Raw genomic sequence first — 19,256 nt, forward strand, 5'->3', positions numbered from 1 at the left:
ACTCCCTTAGAAAGACACTATTGGAATAACTTTTTTATTTCAATTTTACTCTTAGGATAAGGAATTCAAATACCAAAAAAAACATATTTAGGTAAAGAAATCTTGAAAATGTATAATGGTTTAGGATACGATATGCCTCATACGTCTGTGAGAAAACTTTGAATATTTTTAGACTTGCGTGAGATGATGTATAAGAAAATGTCTAAATTCCGGGGATTACTTATAGTTTGCTCATATATGATAAAGAATATATCTTTTTTTACATAAGTATATACTATAAGTATATACTTTCATGCCCTCTTCCCCAAGACTTGCTTGACTTCAAATTTCTTTTCTAACCCTCATATTATCAAAAATTATTGACAGAGTTCGAATTTGAATGAAACTAACCAAAAATATTGGTAATATATATATATATATATATATATATATATATATATATATATATATATATATATATATATATATATATATGTGTGTGTGTGTGTGTGTGTGTGTGTTATTATTATAGTTTATTATATTTTTATAAATATATATATTTATATGTTTATTATTATTGTAGAATCCACAGGGTCTTTGCATAAAATGAAAAAGAAGTTAATCTTTTAGTTTTTCTTCTGTAAAAAAATCTTTTCGATTATTCTTAATAGGTTTTGCTTGGAGTGAATCTTTCTATTAAACCATTGACTTGGTTACATTGAGTGTATTCACGATATTCCCGAATATATTTTTCTCGATACAAGTTTTCAAATTTTGATCAAATTCCGATCGACATCTGTTAGGTCCAGCTGCTTGGACAATTGGACATAGAGTCCAAATCACTAATTGAAAGAAAAAGAAAGGGCAAAAGGTGAGGTAGCAAAATTATAGCGTGCAGTGTACGTGTGTACAGTGAATGTGTGCGGCGATGTACAATAAGATATTTGAGATTTCTATTTGCCGATCGATAGTCAAACGTTATCAGTTTTGGTCCAAATTTTATGTAGAGAATTCTTGCAGCAAACTCTAGAATCCTAACGGTATTGATCTACATTTTACCCTCTCTGAGTTATTTTCCTACTATACCCACTTTTTGAAACCTAGAATTCTCTTACGAAGAAATCCGATGAAGATATGCTATTCTTGAGATAATATTTATGATCTTGATATTATTGTGATTCTCTAGTTATTCTAGAGAAGACCTATTATAAACCTGTTATCATTACTATTGACATTGGAAGTTTGAGATGGACTACGGTCCCGTGGTTTTTCCCATATTGAGTTTTTCATATTAAAAGATTTGGTCTCACTGTGTGATTGATTATTTGTTCTATTGTTTATGCTGTGCTGGTTGATATTTTCATTTGGATATCAAGTTGGTATTTTAATGAGGAACCAATTTTGATACATAAAGAGGGAAAAGAATATTTCGCTTTAACAAGTTTTTTCCCAACAAGTGGTATCAGAGCATCAGGTTGTTTGGTGCTAGTTTTTCTTATGTGATCGAAATGGAGCAATCAGATGATATGATTAAATTGAACTCATCAAATTATTCCACTTGGAGGCGTCTGATGGAAGATTTGCTCCATTGTAAAGATTTGTATAAGCTTATCAAGGTTAAAGATAAACATTCTACTATGGACGATGAAGAATGAGAAGTTCAACGTAGAAAAGTCATTGCCTATATTAGAAGATGGATGGATATAAACTTGCATGAGCATTTTTCAGATGAAACCAGAGCTAATGTTGTTTGCAAAGGTTAGAAAACCTCTTTGCGAAAAAAGATAGTGGGAAATAGAATTTCTCTCATCAGAATGCTTGTAAATTTTAAGTATAAAGATGGTGGTAACATTGTTGAGCACATAAGCCTATTTCAGAGTCTTGTAAATAAGTTGGTTGCTATGAAAAAGAATATAGATGATGAGATGTAAGAATTATTACTTCTCAGCTCTTTACCAGAAAGTTGGGTAACGTATGTGGTGACTATTTGCAACTCCACGCCAGAGGGGACTATAACTATAGATATGGTTAAAGATAGTTTGCTAAATAAAGATGCTAGAAGGAAAGAACATGGTGAATCTTCTTTTGGTGCATTTGTTACTGAAAAACATGAAAGACGTGGAAGAAGTCATAGCAGAAATCCATATGGATATAGAGAAAGATCTAAGTCTAGAAGAAATATCAAATGTTTTCACTGTAACAGGCCAGGTTATATAAAGAAAGACTGTAGGTTTTGGAAGCGAGAACATAATGAAATGAAGAAAAATGAGAAAGAGACCAATACAGTTGCTGTTGAAGATAATATCACTATTGTTTGTGATGAAGGTTGTGTTAGTCTTGTAGCTAAGGACAGTAATTGGATAATTTACTCTCGTGCTTCATTTCATGTTACTTCTCATGGTGATTTCTTTAGATCTTACACTGTTTGTGATTTTGGTAATGTCAGAATGGGAAACAATAGTACATCTAAGATTGTAGGTATTGGAGATATTTACTTGGAGACCAATATTGGGAACAAATTGATACTCAAAGATGTAAGACATGTTCCAGATATTCGTCTTAACTTGATATCTATAAGTAGACTTGATGATAAGGGCTTTGCACACTATTTTGGTAAAAGCAAATGGAAACTCACTAAAGGTTCTCTAATTGTGGCAAGAGGAAAGAAATTTAACTATTTTTATGTCATGGAGCTAAGCTACACAAAGGAGAGATTAATGCAATTCAAAAAGATGAAAGTATAGATCTTTGGCATAAGAGGCTTGGACATATCAACGAGAATGAACTTCAAACTCTTGCTAGAAAGCAGTTCTTACCAGAGTTGTAAGGTACATCTCTTAAATCTTGTGATCATTGCTTAGTTGGAAAAACACATAGAGTTGCATTTCATACATATCAATCATCTAGAAGATCGGATGTTATTGATTTAGTTCATACTGATGTTTATACTATGCAAACTAGAACTTTTGGAGGTGCTCTTTATTTTGTTAATTTTATTGATGACTATTCTAGAAAAGTGTGGGCTTTTGCTTTGAAATCTAAAGACTAGGTACTAGATGTTTAAGGAGTTTCATGTTAGTGTTGAAAGAGAGACTAGCAGAAAACTAAAGTGTATTTGATCAGATAATGGTGCCGAGTACAAGGGTCCTTTTGAGAATTATTATAGGTTCCATGGTATCAGGCTTGAGAAAACAGTCCCTAAAACTCCTCAACAGAACGGTGTGGCAGAAAGGATGAACAGAACAATTGAAGAAAGGATTAGGTGTATGCTTTCCCACGCCAAGTTACCAAAGTCATTTTGGGGGGAGGCTACGAGAACTACAATTGATCTGATAAATCTTTCTCCATCAGTTCCTCTAAAAGGTGATGTTCAGGTCCAAGCTTGATAGTAAAGCAAAAGCATGTATCTTCTTAGGATATGGTCATGAAGTGTTTGGGTACAGATTATCGGATCTACTGAATAAGAAGATTATTATGAGTAGAGATGTTGTGTTTCTTGAAGACCAATTGTTTGATGATGGTGATAATGTTGAGAAGCCAGAAACCTCTATTTATATTCCTTAGAGTTTGGGTCCAGTTCCTTCACCTGTAATTCATGATGATCATGGGGGAGATGAACAATAAGATTATGGTGAGAATGTAAGTGATTATACTCCTACAGTTGATGATGTTGAACCAACTGAACAAGCACCTCCATCACCAGTTGAGATTCCATTGAAAAGATCCACTAAAGAGCGATAGCCATCTACTAGATATCCTCCACATGAGTATGTTATGCTTACTGACGAGGGAGAGCCAGAAACTTACCAAGAAGCTATTCTTCATGAGCATAAGAATGAGTGGGTTAAAGTCATGCAAGAAGAGATGAGATCTTTGCATGAGAACCACACCTATGACTTGGTAAAGTTGCCTAAAGAGAATAAAGCTCTCAAGAATAAGTGGGTTTACAAATTGAAGACCGAAAACAATAGCTCACAACAAAGATACAAGGCACGACTAGTTGTGAAAGGATTCAATCAGAAGAAAGGTATTGACTTTGAAGAAATATTTTCTCCAATTGTGAAAATGTCCTTTATCCGAGTTGTTCTTGGTTTGGCTGTCCGCTTGAATTTAGAAGTTGAGTAACTTGATGTAAAAACAACATTTCTTCATGGTGATTTGGAAGAAGAAATTTACATGAAGCAACCAGAAGGTTTCAAAGTCAAGGAAAAAGAAAATATGGTGTGTAAACTTAAGAAAAGCTTATATGGACTCAAACAAGCACCTAGATAGTGGTACAAGAAGTTTGATTCATTTATGATGAGCCAAGGGTATGATAGAACCACATTTGATCATTGTGTGTTTATGAAAAAATTTTCAGATGATGATTTTATTATTTTACTGCTATATGTGGATGATATGTTGATTGTTGGCCATGATGCTAGTAAAATTGAAAAGCTTAAAAAAGAGCTAAGTCTTTGCCATGAAAGACTTGGGATCGGTGAAACAAATACTTGGCATGGAGATTCTTCATGATAGGAAGAAAAGAAAGATTTGGCTATCTCAGGAGACTTATATTGAAAAGGTTCTTGAAAGATTCAACATGAGTAAAGCCAAAGTAGTTTGTTCTCCACTTGCAGGTCATTTCAAGCTTAATTCGAAACAATATCCTATAAGTGAGAAAGAAAAAGAAGGAATGTCCAGAGTGCCTACTCATCTGCAATAGGCAGTTTGATGTATGCTATGGTTTGTACTAGGCCAGATATAGCTCATGCAGTTGGAGTTGTCAGTCGATTTCTCTCTAATCCTGGAAAGGAACATTGGGCAGCAATAAAATGGATATTAAAATATCTAAGAGGTACTTCCAGATTATGTTTATGTTTTGGTAATGATGAACCTGTGTTAGAAGGGTATACAAATGCAGACATGGCAGGTGATACTGATTCCAGGAAGTCTACTTCGGGGTTCTTGATGACATTTGCAGGGGGAGCAGTCTCTTGCCAGTCTAAGTTACAGAAGTGTGTTGCTCTATCAACCACAAAAGCAGAATACATAGTAATTACTGAAGCCTGCAAGGAACCTTTATGGATAAAAAAGATTCTACATAAATTGGGATTGAAACAGGAAGAATATACAGTTTACTGTGACAGTCAGAGTGTCATTCACCTCTCCAAGAATTCAATATACCACTCTAGATCCAAGCATATTGATGTGAGATATCACTGGATTCGTGATGTGCTTGAGATGAAAGAATTACAGTTGAAAAAAATGCATACTAATGAGAATGGATTAGATATGTTGACAAAGTCTTTGCCTAAGGAGAAGCTTGAAGCATGTAGGCAAAGAGCGGGCTTGATACAGCCCACCATATGAGTTGGAGGGGGAGAATTGTTGGGTCCAGCTCATATGTGGGCTTAGACAATTGGGCCTATTGAGCCCAAATCACTAATTGAATGAAAGGGCAAAAGGTGATGAGGGTAGCAAAATTAGAGCGTGCAACGTACGTGTGCGGCGGCATGCTAGAGAGAAATAAAGAGAGAAAATAAGGTTTTTAAGATTTCTGCTTGACGATCGGTGGCCAAACGTTGTCAGTTTTGGTCCAAATTTTATGTGGAGAATTCTTGCAGCAAACTCTACAATCCTAACGGTGTTGATCTACATTTTATTCTTTCTGAGATACTTTCTTGCTATACCCACTTTGTGAGACCTAGAATTCTCTTACGAGGAAATCCATCTGATGAAGATATGCTATTCTTGAGTCAAGATTTATGATCTTGATGTTATTGTGATCCTCTAGTTATTCTAGAGAAGACCTATTATAAACATGTTATTATTACTATTGATAGTGGAAGTTTGAGGTAGACTACAGTCCCGTGATTTTTCTCACATTGGGTTTTCCACGTTAAAAGATTTGGTCTTACCGTGTGGTTGATATTTTTATTTGGATATCAAGTTGATATTTTGATGATGAACCCATTTTGATACATAAAGAGGGAAAAAAATATTCCGCTTTAATAAGTTTTTTCCCAACAACAATGAGGAACAATCAATTCTTAATGATCTTGCTATTGTTCCTTGGGTTTTTACTTATGCTCCAATGCTATGCTTCTTTCACGTCCCCTACTTAATGTTCTAGGCTTCATCTTTAAGGATAAAGAAGAAGGAACCCTCGAAGTTGGTAGCTGAATGCAAAGCTATACTAGAATGAATCAAATAGATTGCTTTAGAAGGCATTGAAAACCTATTGATATGGTCCGAGACAGTTCAAGCAATACACATCTCGTAAATCTAACTATTTCCGATGCTCAAAATAATAATAATAATAATAGTACAGTTTAGTAAACGATGAAAGAACAACATGCAATTGACTACGATCTCAAACGCATTCCACCTATTTCTCTATTCAAGGAGACGGAGACGGTGGCCACAGCAGGCAATGCGTGCGTGTGTATATACACAGTGTGACTCTATGAACCACTCTAGACATCATCCTCTCCGTTTTCTTTTCCTTGTGGTTCTTTTCGTCGTCTTCCCCACATTACTTCTCGACGGCGGGGGCGTCGTCGTCACCGAGCTTCGTGTCTTGTACCTCAAGCTGCAGGGACAAGAACCACGAGTAAAAGGGACAAGAAGCAGTAGGCTTTCCGGTTGCCGCCTCGGACGCTGCGTCTGTCCTCTTCGTCTCTTCGGCACGGGCAGCAAGACTGCTATCTCGTCTATCAGTTGGCGTGCCCCACCTGCAGCTTCGTCGGTGGACACTAGCTCTTGAAGTAGGGCCTCATCCAGAGGGTTGACATAGCAGTCGATCTCTGCCAAGGAGTCCTCCAGAACATATAGCGGTTCGTCGGCGGGGTCGTCGATGGCAGGCTCCAGGCTTTCGTCCAGCTCCAGTTTATGGAGGAAAGGGTCGGATCTCATGGTCTTCACGGACAGACACTTGAATCGTTGACTGTATGATGTCGGAGAAGTGATAGAAATCATATTGCGAGTCCATACGATAATATTGAAGTGAGTATAATATGCTCGAATTAGGATATCAACGTAGGAAAGAATGCTGTTAGTTGTTTATCAACATATGGCACGGGAGGATGATGGATGAATTTACATGTTTAAGAAGGTCTGATAAACAAGAGATGAAGCGAACAAATCTTAAATTGGAAATAATATATATGTTCAAGGACAAATATATAAAATTTAATGAGTGAGATGAAATATAAGAAAAAACATGGAACTATATGACTCCAATTGGTTGAAGCTAAGCTAAAACACCTTTAATTGAAGGTTGAAATCTACCATTGACTTGAATTGATATGATTTTTAGCTTAAATTATCCTAAATCGAGTTCGATCCCCAAGATAATTGCATCATAGCTGTTCGAATCATCAAATGATCGACTAAAATTAGTTTGAACTAGTGAGAGCCCAATTCAAGATTCACCATAAACAAATCAGTTAGATTTAATTTGATCCATATAGGGTTGAGGGTTGGGTGTTGGTTGTTTTAGCTGATGAAAACCTTGATAATTTATGATGAACATCGTGTCCGTCTTCACCGTCCATTTACCCCTAAGAGAAAAAATGGGGTGGGTGTTGGGCTGCCTATGCTGTTGGCACAAGGTTGAACTGAGCTACGAACTTCGATCGAGGCCAGACTTGAACCCAAACCAATCTATTTTTGATTTTTGATTTTTTTTCTTTTCTAAATATAGCAATAAATGAAGAGTTTATCTAATTATTCTCTAATATATGGCATAATAAATCAAATAAATTTAATTAATCATACATGAACATATAAATTTTGTTTTTATTCAGCATGCTTTAAATTAATGGAAAAAACTTATCAATAAAAAGATGTGCACTTTTTCTAATCATGATTAATATTCATAGTAAATTCTAAAATTATCTAAGAAAGCGTGAATTTTAAGCAGTAATCGACACCCCTTTTAGTAATTAAATCCATCTAAAATACTTTATAAATTAAAAAAAAAAAAAGAAAAAGTTTGTCAAGTATGATTAAAAATTCACATGCATCTTAAAATTTTAAATTTAATTCCGAAATTAAGAAAAATAATACATTAAAAATAAATTGAATAATTTTCAAAAAAATTGTACTAATAATTTCAAAATTCATAGAAAATTATCTATCAAAACATAAATTGGATATTTTTCATGCATATCAATTTACACAAAAAAAAAAAAATACATTAATTAATTCCAAAATTCATCGAAATTTATCAGCTAAATCATAAATCGAATACTTTTCATGCATATCAAATTTCGAAAATTACAATTAGAAAATTCAAAAATTCATAAAAAAATATTTCAATCGAAAATAAAGTTGAATACTTTTAAATCAAGGAAGTAAAAGGAAAACAAATTGTTTTCCTCACCGTTCTTCTTCGGAGTGACGGAAAAATAGTTCGCCCGATTTAATTAGTAGAGGAGGGAATACCGTTTACGGAACAAATCATAATTCTAAATTTCATAATTAATATTAAATTCAGTAATTATTTTATTTCGAATTACTCATTCTAAACAAGAAATAAACGTACATTAATTTCATCTTGTTAAGAAAGAAATTATGCTAATAAAATAAAATAAAAATACTAATTAGAAACATTTTGATTTTGGAAATAAGGGATAAAAACACGGTTATTACAATTTATGCATCACAAAATCTACTTTGGCATTGAAAAACACCTTCCAAACTTATATTTGTTTCAAGTGGTATTTATTTATTTTCTTAATCTCAATTTTTCCGTCCTATTTACTGTTCTAAATATATGATATTTTTGATGTTTGTATTGGTATATGTGAGAAGGAAAGAGTTTAAGCCTGCCCATAATTTTTAGACGCCTTAATATTCTTCTGCAAAAAATAAAGAATTTTATATTATTTTTAAAAATACCTTAATTTTTTTTTTGCTTTCCCTTCTTTAATGTAATAATGTTTTCAAAACTCTTCGCATGCATCGATATTCTTCTTGGAAAAAATAAAAGGCATTCTTAATATTTTGTCCTTGGTATTTAAATGCATTAGTATTTAAAAAGCAAAATCGATTTTTCAGTTTATATATATATATATATATATATATATATATATTCGATAATATCAGGAGAATGGAATCAATTAGATCTTTGAACTCGATTGTGATGAACCATGGATTAAAATTTCATTTGCCTGATTTGATCCATTCAGAATTTTTTTAATATATTTTTATTCTATAATTGAATTTTTTTTTTCTGAAAAGAAATTTCAGGGGTGATTCAGTATGTATTGAAAACGTGGAAATCCTTATCGGAGTCGGATCATATTATCGGGTCCGTGGATAGAAGAGTGCAGATCGATCCGTTTAATAATAAATAGGTATCCATCTCTCACTTAGTCGATCTCCTTCTCCACAATCGACCGACCCCCGAGAGAGAGAGAGAGAGAGAGAGAGAGAGAGCGGCGCCGTAGCCGGCATTGATCCATCAAGGGGAGGAAAGATATGGGCGACGGCGGAGAGGACGCCGTTCGGCGGCGAAACGCGGTGGCAGAGTACCGCAAGAAGCTCCTCCAGCACAAGGAGCTCGATTCCAGGCTCAGGACACGTACGTGTCTCGATCTACCTTGATCCTCCTTTTGATTTCATGTTGCTTTTCTTTTCAGTAGGTGATTTTGGGTTTAGTTCCGAGTGATGAATGAGGTTGTTCTGGATTATTTTCTTTCGGGTTAGGGTTATAATTCATTCCTTTCGGTTCTTCTTTTCGCTCCCTATTCTTTTCTGAACACACGGATCTTTTTGACTGGCAGTATAAACCTTGAAAGGCGGAATTTTTATCTTGTTGTTCGGCTGAACTGGAGACAAGAGGATTTTGCTAGTTATTGTTGTAGGAAGATGAACGGCTTGTAGTGGGTAATGATTCTGCTGATCTTAGATTTTGGCTGGTTATTAGGTAGTGTGTTCAACGGAGTATATATATATATATATATATATATATATATATATATATACACACACACACACTCCGTTCTAGTTGTTTTTTGTGATTGAATGTTCTAGTTGTTTTTTGTGCAAAGAAAAAGCTGTTGATTTGATGATTGATTATGTGGGAAGGATTATTGCAACTTAAATTGGCAGGAACTTTAGGCAATCAAATGGTATCAGACAGGGACCTAGATGTGATAAAATAAAAAGGACCTGGAGAGTCATGAATACAAAAAAATTAGTGTGAAGAAACTTGGTTTTCTTGGCTTGCTACTTTGGAGAGCATGGATATTACTGTTTGAAGACCTCTTAGGATTTCTAAACAGTGTATTTTCTTCTTTACCAATCTTTCATATGTCTTGCTTGCTCTGACCAAATGGGTTGATCCACCACCTAAGTTGACAAGGTTTTTTAGGGGCTGGACTGGATGTTTTTGCTGGATTTTAGGCGAAGGTAGATTTCTAATGGCATAATCTCGCAATCTCAAGGTAGATATCTGATGTCATGACCTTATAATGTCAGACAAATAGTAGTTATTGATTATAATGAACAAGGAGCCTTGGAAATTACTGATTAGTTGAGCCAGATCCTTTTTTAGCACTGTTCAAAAGTTCTCTTAACTCTTCTTGGTCCTTCATTTAGAGGGACATTGTGCATGCCATGGAATGTATCATTAATAGTAAGCAACTGATACAAGGTGGGCCTTGATGACAGAGTCTGGAAAGATTGGTGGATAAACATGTGGGTATTTTGATTGAAATCTGTTTCTTTATCCAACTCTCTCTCTTTGAGATGGTGGCACAGTTTGCCCTGTACATAGGAATAAGAGGTTACAGTTGCAATCATTGTGTCATTGAAGCTGAATGCTGGAGTCAAAATTTACTTTTTCACCAAATTATATCACAAACCTTTTGTGGATCAGGGGTCTGCTTTGAATGGCTTTGCACTACTGACGATCCATGGCTTCTTGTGGATGACTTTGAAATGTTGAATTGTTACCAATGATTTGTTGCTATGAAAGGGGTGCAAACAGACTTATTATGCATTCTTTAAGAAGGTAGCTTAGAAGTTGTTAATCACATTATGTAGGAATGCATCTTTACTCAGGCTGGCTGGGAAGCCTTAATTCAAAATTCAAATCTAGGTGAGATCCCCTTACGCATCTTGGTGAGCCAATACAAAATTAGTAAACAAGAAAAGCAACCTGTTCTAAACCACCACTCTCTTTTCTGCTAGTCCACACTAGATAAATTTTCTTGAAAACAGGAGAGTGTCTTATAGGTAAACATGCCCTTAACCTATATTTTTTTGTGAGTTCATCACACATGCCAATGAGCTGCCAGCTGGTTGTGTCAGAGTTTCCTGTCTAAATAAGTTTGACATTTTTCTGCTCGACTGCTCACTCAAACTGAAAGCATGTGTACCATGCTTATTCAGTCAGTATTTTCTGATGATTGGAGGGCATTGAAATGACTCAAAAGTCCAATGCAATTAGAAATGACTTCTCTTTCTTTCTTATTTTTCTTGTGCTTGTAGAGTCAAGAATAAGTCTATGGTACGGCTACTTGGTGCTATATGTTATTTCTATTTTCTGCTATTTTCTGTTTTGCATTGAAAATCCTGTCCTTTATGTTTGTATGATTAGCTTATATGCTAATTGACACTGACATTTTGGTAAGTGATATTTTGTTTGCTTGTTATAACTTTATATTTGTTACCATATGGTAAATATGCAAAATCATTTTGCCTTTATGCGAATGGTTGTGATTGAAACAAAATGCAGTACGCGAGAATTTGAGGGCCTCAAAGAAGGAGTTCACTAAAACTGAAGATGATCTGAAGTCGCTCCAGAGTGTAGGGCAAATTATTGGAGAGGTTCTTAGGCCACTCGATAATGAGCGATGTAAGTATTAACTTTATTCAAACTCATGATGACAAATTTGTTTGCAGCTTTTCCTTGAAGCCCTCTATCTTATTTCTTGCATTTTCTAAATTTATTTGATACTTATATAGCCTATAACTGTGGCCTAAGTGGATAATGCTCAATAGCAGTTGAAGCACTTGGATAATCAAGGGAAAGTGTTTGGACATGCTTGAACATGTGTTTTGGTCCTGTAATGAAGAAGAGTACGAGGAGAGAAGGAGAAGAGGAAGCGGGTCACATGCCGTTGACTTCTCTGTGTTTCCATCTTGTGACACGCCACATATGACACTCTCTCACCTATATTGTCACATAGTTCCTGATGATAGGAAAGTGAGGGATGGGTGACCTACTTATTGGAAGGGGAAAAAAATTCCTACTTCTTTAAAGCTTCCCTAGGTTACCAACCTATATTGTGATGTAAAACAACAGTCGCCTTGTAGGTGGCACACATAGTTCCAATCGCTACATCCAAGCACAATCCAGGTAGATGAATTGATAGGATATAAACTGGTAAAAAAAGGATTGCTCAATTTGAAACAAACTGAAACAAGAGAAGATATGTCAAAATGTGCTTGTAAAATTAATCTTAACATGAAATGCATATTAATATTCAGAAATGATGTAGGTCTAGAGTTTGTAAATTAACTTTTGGATGCTCGTTTTGAAATATTTTGCATTTGTTTCATATCTCACTTCTATGTTCTAATTTTAAGTTTTATATATGTCTATGGTTTTGATAAATATATCCCCTTAACATTCTTCTTTGGCTTGTCAACTTGAATACTTAAGAACTCAGATTTTCGTCTGAATCCAAAACCTATGTCTGTGTCCCAGCATCAATGAATATAGGGCCTGATCAAATTCATTAATTGAGAAGAATCCCACTTGGTTTTGGGGAAAACTTTGTTATCATTTTGCCACTTTCAAAAAGGTGTCATTATGTTATGCTATTTCTTGGAAGCTTTTTATAAGGCATTTATAAAGGTTTCTCTATTAATATTATTACCTGCCTTTGATCAATTCATTAAATATTGTTGGCCTTTTGGCTCTTTGTTTTGAACCCTGTTTCGTGGTGCCAATTCTCACATGATTAAAATCCATTTACCTTTTGTCTATGATGAATGACTAATTCAAATTTCGATTGTCTAGGGCATATGGCTCGTGAAGAAGCTAATTCTTTAACTTGGACCATTTTGTTGTTTATTTGGCATTGTAATTATTCTTTGCAAGATTGTGTTCAGGATTGTCTAGGTATGATTTGGTCAGGAATGTTCAGATCATATTTACAAGAACAAGGGTGGCGAGAAGTTAATTTAATGTAAAAATAATACATAAATGGGAAAGCACCATAGAAACAAAATATAATTTGATAAAATAAAAATATCTTATGTTTTGTAATATATCTGCCTTTTTAGAAAAAAAATGTATGTAGCTTAAATATAAAATATTTGTACCAAAAATATAACTATAAAGGAAATCGATAATAGTTCATATATAAGATATATATCATACAAAAGACTTCAAAATTTATTAAATTGTAATTTTGAAGATCCCACTGTACACCCCAGTGGTTCTTGTTAACCATTCAGGTGGTATAAGCTAATCTGGAATCAGATAAAGAAAAAGATTTGACATTATTTGTGAATCTTTTGATACCTCCATCTCTGTGATATCATCCTTATTTTCTTAACATATTTAGGACTTTGCTTCATTGTCTTTTTTCTCTCTCCGTAGCCTTTCTATCTTATATGATAGTGGATGAGAGAAATATTACAACAATGGTGGTAAATGGAAAATGGGATGGTTTCAAAGGAAATCAAATAATACTAATGTATCTCTTCCCAGTTGCAGGAACATATTTTGTCTTTCCTCTATCTCATTCCTCTTATTCTCCTACCGCTTCTCCTTCTTTTTTCTCTTTCTTCTTTTGAGGATGTCAAATAGACTAAAGTTGTCTGAAACTGTCCAACACCAGAAGAGTTCGACTTATCTAATTGTTTTGTGCCATTTATAAGGTCAAGACACCAGTTGCACTTGGATCAGCCTTACCGATATGGACCATGCCTTTCGTGACGGAATCAGCCGATACCTTGAACTATGCTAGCAGTCGAGCATTGGCACATAGCATATGCTTGGAACAATCAATTTGATGGTTTAAGTATTCAAACAAATTAAAGCTTTAAAGTAGTCACCTCTGAGGAAGGATTGCCTTCTAGGAATGGCAAACAACATAACACTTAAACTTAGTTTACTCCAAACTTTTATAGTCAATTTAATAAGGCTTTGGAATATCATCATGTGCATCCAGGAACAGTGAGTTTTCAACTTCAACAATCCTTAGTTATGCTTTTAATCTTCTCTAAGCTCCTCGTGATTTTTTGATACTGATTTTCTTGCTTCAAGGGTACTCTTGGTTATGATTATGCCTGAAGTTAGTGTGAACTATTTTAAGGGTATGGCTGTGTTTCTTCTCCAGTTATTGTCAAGGCAAGCAGTGGTCCGAGGTATGTTGTTGGTTGCCGCAGTAAAGTTGACAAAGAGAAGCTGACAGCTGGAACACGGGTGGTTCTTGACATGACTACTCTTACCATTATGCGTGCTCTTCCACGAGAGGTTGGTTTCAATATTTTGTTGCATGTTTGAAATTTATGTATTTGAGATAAAATTTATTCAACTTGCGGCATTACTAATTTATCACTAATTATTGTTTGTCATGGATTTTATAGAGCAAAAGTCAATGCACTGAAATTGCGGCATTACTAATTTTTCATATCATGGATATCAAAATGTGATGTCAATGAACTTTTGTTTCTTATATGCCATTTGGTTGCAGGTTGATCCTGTTGTGTATAACATGCTTCATGAAGATCCTGGAAATGTTAGCTACTCTGCTGTAGGTGGACTATCTGATCAGATAAGGGAACTGAGAGAGTCCATTGAACTGCCTCTTATGAATCCTGAACTCTTCCTTAGAGTAGGAATCAAACCTCCAAAGGTTAGTATAAAGTATTTGATTATGTTTGAATTCTTGCCAACTGAATTTACCTTCTAAGAAGATAGATGACCTTTGTAGAACTTATCTTATGACTACAGGGAGTCCTTCTCTATGGTCCCCCAGGAACTGGAAAGACATTACTGGCTAGAGCAATTGCTAGCAATATAGATGCAAACTTTCTAAAGGTTGGTTCTTGTTGTTGTTAAAACTTAAATATTCTGTTATTTCTTCCTTTTGAATTTTTAACTTTTGACCTTTATGTGTAGGTAGTGTCAAGTGCTATAATTGACAAATATATAGGTGAAAGTGCCCGATTGATCAGGGAGATGTTTGGCTATGCACGTGATCATCAAGTAAACCCTTTGTTCTTTAAATTCTGTCAGTTTATTTTTTTTTCCTGTTTTGTGTATTTAGTTAACTAACTAGGGTGAGACATTAATAACAATATTTGTTTCGTGATTGATTTCCCAAAAAATTACATGTATAAGAATCCATCTTACATGAGTAGCATCCAGGTTGTGGACATTTCTAAATCTGTGCAATTCTTTTCAGCCTTGCATTATTTTCATGGATGAAATTGATGCCATTGGTGGGCGCCGGTTCAGTGAGGGTACCAGTGCTGATCGTGAGATTCAACGAACTCTAATGGAACTACTCAATCAATTGGATGGATTTGATCAACTTGGGAAGGTATTATCTTGCATCTCTAATTTGAAATTAGTGCACAAGTTATTCTTCGGTGTGATGCACTCAACCTTACCTTCAAGCAAATAGATTATTTTTATGACTTGAATCCTAAATGAAATACAAATGTGACATTGATGGAGACACTGAGTTTGTCGCCAAGGTATATAAAACTCTTAGGGATAAGGCCAAATACTAGTTGTTCTATAAATGCAAATTACTATATAATAATTGTCTTTGTTGTACTTACATTATAAAAATCCAAGCATTTTCTTATGAATGCTTGTAACAAATGATTTCTTGGGATTGGGACTGCTTTTCTTCTATTGAATTATGCATATCATTATCCCCAAATAAGCATGTTTTTCCTCATGGTGTTAGGTCAAAATGATCATGGCCACAAATCGACCTGATGTCCTTGATCCAGCTCTTCTTCGCCCTGGCCGGTTGGACAGGAAAATTGAGATTCCATTACCAAATGAACAGTCGAGGATGGAAATTCTTAAAATTCATGCTGCTGGAATAGCGAAACATGGTGATATCGACTATGAAGCAGTTGTAAAACTTGCTGAGGCAAGTGTATTTTCCATACTCGATAAGCGTATTGTGATAATAGCAAACTATAAATCCTGTCATTCCTGTTTCTATCTTTACATTCATTCAATTTCTGTTTATCCATTTTTTAGGGTTTTAATGGAGCAGATCTCCGGAATGTATGCACAGAGGCTGGTATGTCAGCAATTCGTGCAGAACGTGACTATGTTATTCATGAAGACTTTATGAAGGTAATTTTTTTTCTTTTCATAAAAATAATTAGGACCTTACGAGAAAATATAAGTGGTGTCTCAGAAAAAGATGGTTGTTTCACTGACTTTTTCTTATAGGACCTATATAAAGGAACAGATATGAGACAACTCTTAGTTATACTAGCATTTCTCATTTTATTTTTGATTGTATTAGAATTAACTTCTAAAATGCATCATTCAGATATCATGTGAGCTCTTTTTCGAGGAGTTGGTTTGCTTGTGACTGCGGATTCTGTAAAATTACAGTTGATTGGTTCTAAAAAAAACTCTTTTATCCTAGCATGAGGACTAGGGCCATAGTTCTTGTCTCTCGTTGCTTTATTTTGGTCGCTACAGTCATTTCTGTTAATACACTTGCTGCTCGTAATCTTGGTTGATGTTGTCGTAACATGAACATGGTCTTTTTTTCTCCGGATTGAGAGTTTAGTTTCCATTCTATGATCTTCTGAAGTTTGAGCCTTGTAGTTTAATTGGAATGTCAGTGTTCTCAATGCTTTTCCATTGTTTTAATTCCTTCAGTCATGATCACTTTTGAGCCTTGTAGTTTAATTGGAACATTAGTGTTCTCAATGGTTTTGCATTGTTTTAATTTCTGTCATGATCACTGTTGGATCTGGTGGTAAAATGCTAAGATATCTTTTCTTTCTATTGACTGATTTAGGCTGTCAGGAAATTGAATGAAGCAAAGAAGCTTGAATCAAGTGCTCATTACAATGCTGATTTCGGCAAGGATTAGGTTGCTCTTAATTATACCCATTTTAGGATCTTAATGCTTGGATCTCTTGTAACTTTCGTTGCTCTGCACATCTGACCTCACTAATTAGATCTTCTGCTGTTTGTTGGATCAAAGCTGAATTGCTGAAGAATCTCTTCCTTCCAGAACTTGTATACGGTACTTGCTCGAGTAATGCTATTTCATTTATCCTGTAATTGGTTGTTTAGCTTTTGTTTGTATGACTTCCTAACTTGTGTCTTGTTAATGCCTGCAATTTTACATCGCTTTTGTTATTTTCTGCATTCATCTATTTGGAAACCTTGTATATTGTTCTTGTTGGGTAACAGTTTAAATTTCTTGATAAAGGACTATTAAGGGTTATTAAAAGGTTAGGCTGGTTTGGGGTGAGTTAGATAGATGTAAATTTATGCAGGGTCAACCTGACCCGACTCACCCATCATCGGACTAAGATATCTTGATCTGAACCTCAGCTAGATAGGGTTAGGTTTGTCTGGTGGATTAAGTTGAGTATGTGGATAGGTTTTTTGTTTATGAGAAAGGATATGGAATGCGGAAGGTTTCATTAATATATATTTTGAGATGTCACTCAATAGGGGTATCACTAAATATGTAAACCCTAGTGCATTGGATAAAGAATGAGAAGCACTTATGAATTGCATCTAGGGTAAGAAGAATTTGCCAAATACAAATCTTCTGTACTAAAGTTGAGTTAACAGTGTGCAGTTGGAGAAACAGCCACAGAGAGGGTCTGTAAAGATGTAAGTACATTGTAGACATAGGCTGGGGTTTCTTTTCAGCTTAAAGCGTAAGCTAAGAGTTTCACATGCCAGACCCACAAAGCCAGTGAAGGAAGAGGAGGAAGCAGGAAGCACTAGGAAGAGACGCAGAAGCATACCCACCCACCCATCGGCCAAGATTGTTCACAAACATGGAACCCCTGAAGTATGTTTGTTAAATGTTTTTTTTTTTTTTTTTTTTTTTTTAAATGGTTTGGATTAGACCGTTCAAAATGGTTAGGGGTGGTGTTTATGTTTGTTAAATATTATTATTATTATTATTATTATTATTATTATTATTATTATTATTATTATTATTATTATTATTATTATTTTTAATGGTTTGGGATTAGATAGTTCAAAATGGTGTACCGCTTCATGCTCGGACCATTGGTCCGTGTGAAATGGTCGGGCATTGCTTGAAAGGAGGTTTAACAAGAGATCAAGCAGGGCGATCATATCTTGCACTCTGTTTGATTCCGGGGATGCTTCATTCATCTCCAAAGTCTTGTTAGCACACCCATGAGCCACGACAGGCTATGGAAACAAAAACTTATTCTGTCTTAGTCGACTCGGTAAAACAAAGTAATTGATACCCTTTTTATTCAATAATAAGCGTGAGAGTTTTATGTCATGCATGTACATTTGGAGCAAACCCTTATGTCTGATGATGCTTGGAAAACCAGTTTACGATACCGTTGGTTGATAAACATTCTTATTTACTTGACGACTAAACAAAAACAATAATGGCATGCAGGAGAAAATAATTGGAAAATATTCAGGTTAATCAAATATTACTTGATGTAATTAGTTACCTTTATATTTTAAAGGTCTTTATATTTTAAAAAAGTTACATTGACATTTATATAGTTACGAAAATGAAATATTTAAGTTTGTTTACCCTATATGGAAGCATAAAGACAAAGGGTAAAAAGATCATTTTAACATTCGATGGTGGACGGTGTCGGTAGTGGCGTTGCAGATGTCGACATTGGTGTAGTTGCATGGTCATCTCAGATGATGATAAGTTTCACTCTCACCGTGACGTCACCTGCCTCCATGAGGAGCATGTCACTCTGCATCGATGCTGATGCAGTTGTAGCTCGAAAACTAAGGCAGCCAGAGAACTACGTCGACATCGATACCAATTGTACCGTCATCCACCACCAAACATTAAAATTATATTTTTACTTTTTATTTTTATCTTTTCATCAATAAAACTGATGTCATTAGAGGTAACTAACTATAAGAATGTAATTTTTTATTTTCGCAACTATAAGAATGCCAATACAACTTTTGAAAGTATAAGTATCAACGCATTAGAGGTAACTAACTACAAATAATTAGCCTAAAATATTCTGAAACTGTACTAAACTGTTGACGACAGAATTTTGATATAGAAACTGAG

At 34.8% G+C, this 19,256-nt stretch overlaps 1 protein-coding gene across 1 annotated transcript; it reads left to right on the forward strand.

Moving 5' to 3' along the window:
- Positions 1–9,356: 9,356 nt before the first annotated feature.
- On the forward strand, positions 9,357–17,277 carry LOC135627095 (26S proteasome regulatory subunit S10B homolog B). The gene is made up of 10 exons (XM_065133057.1): positions 9,357–9,550; positions 11,711–11,830; positions 14,328–14,464; positions 14,685–14,846; positions 14,945–15,031; positions 15,113–15,199; positions 15,399–15,536; positions 15,912–16,103; positions 16,217–16,315; positions 16,998–17,277. Exons 1-10 carry the CDS (start codon positions 9,448–9,450, stop codon positions 17,070–17,072), a joined length of 1,200 nt encoding a protein of 399 aa, XP_064989129.1. The 5' UTR covers positions 9,357–9,447; the 3' UTR covers positions 17,073–17,277.
- Positions 17,278–19,256: the final 1,979 nt, after the last annotated feature.

Source organism: Musa acuminata, chromosome BXJ2-11 (genome assembly GCF_036884655.1).
Source record: "Musa acuminata AAA Group cultivar baxijiao chromosome BXJ2-11, Cavendish_Baxijiao_AAA, whole genome shotgun sequence".
Classification (NCBI taxonomy): Eukaryota; Viridiplantae; Streptophyta; class Magnoliopsida; order Zingiberales; family Musaceae; genus Musa; species Musa acuminata.

Bases quoted from the DNA above. Each gene is read 5' to 3' on its own strand.
- LOC135627095 (XM_065133057.1), top strand. From the start codon at position 9,448: ATGGGCGACGGCGGAGAGGACGCCGTTCGGCGGCGAAACGCGGTGGCA. The intron at 15,032-15,112 runs GTTGGTTCTTGT...CTTTATGTGTAG, and splicing joins TAGATGCAAACTTTCTAAAG to GTAGTGTCAAGTGCTATAAT. The intron at 16,104-16,216 runs GCAAGTGTATTT...TCCATTTTTTAG, and splicing joins CAGTTGTAAAACTTGCTGAG to GGTTTTAATGGAGCAGATCT.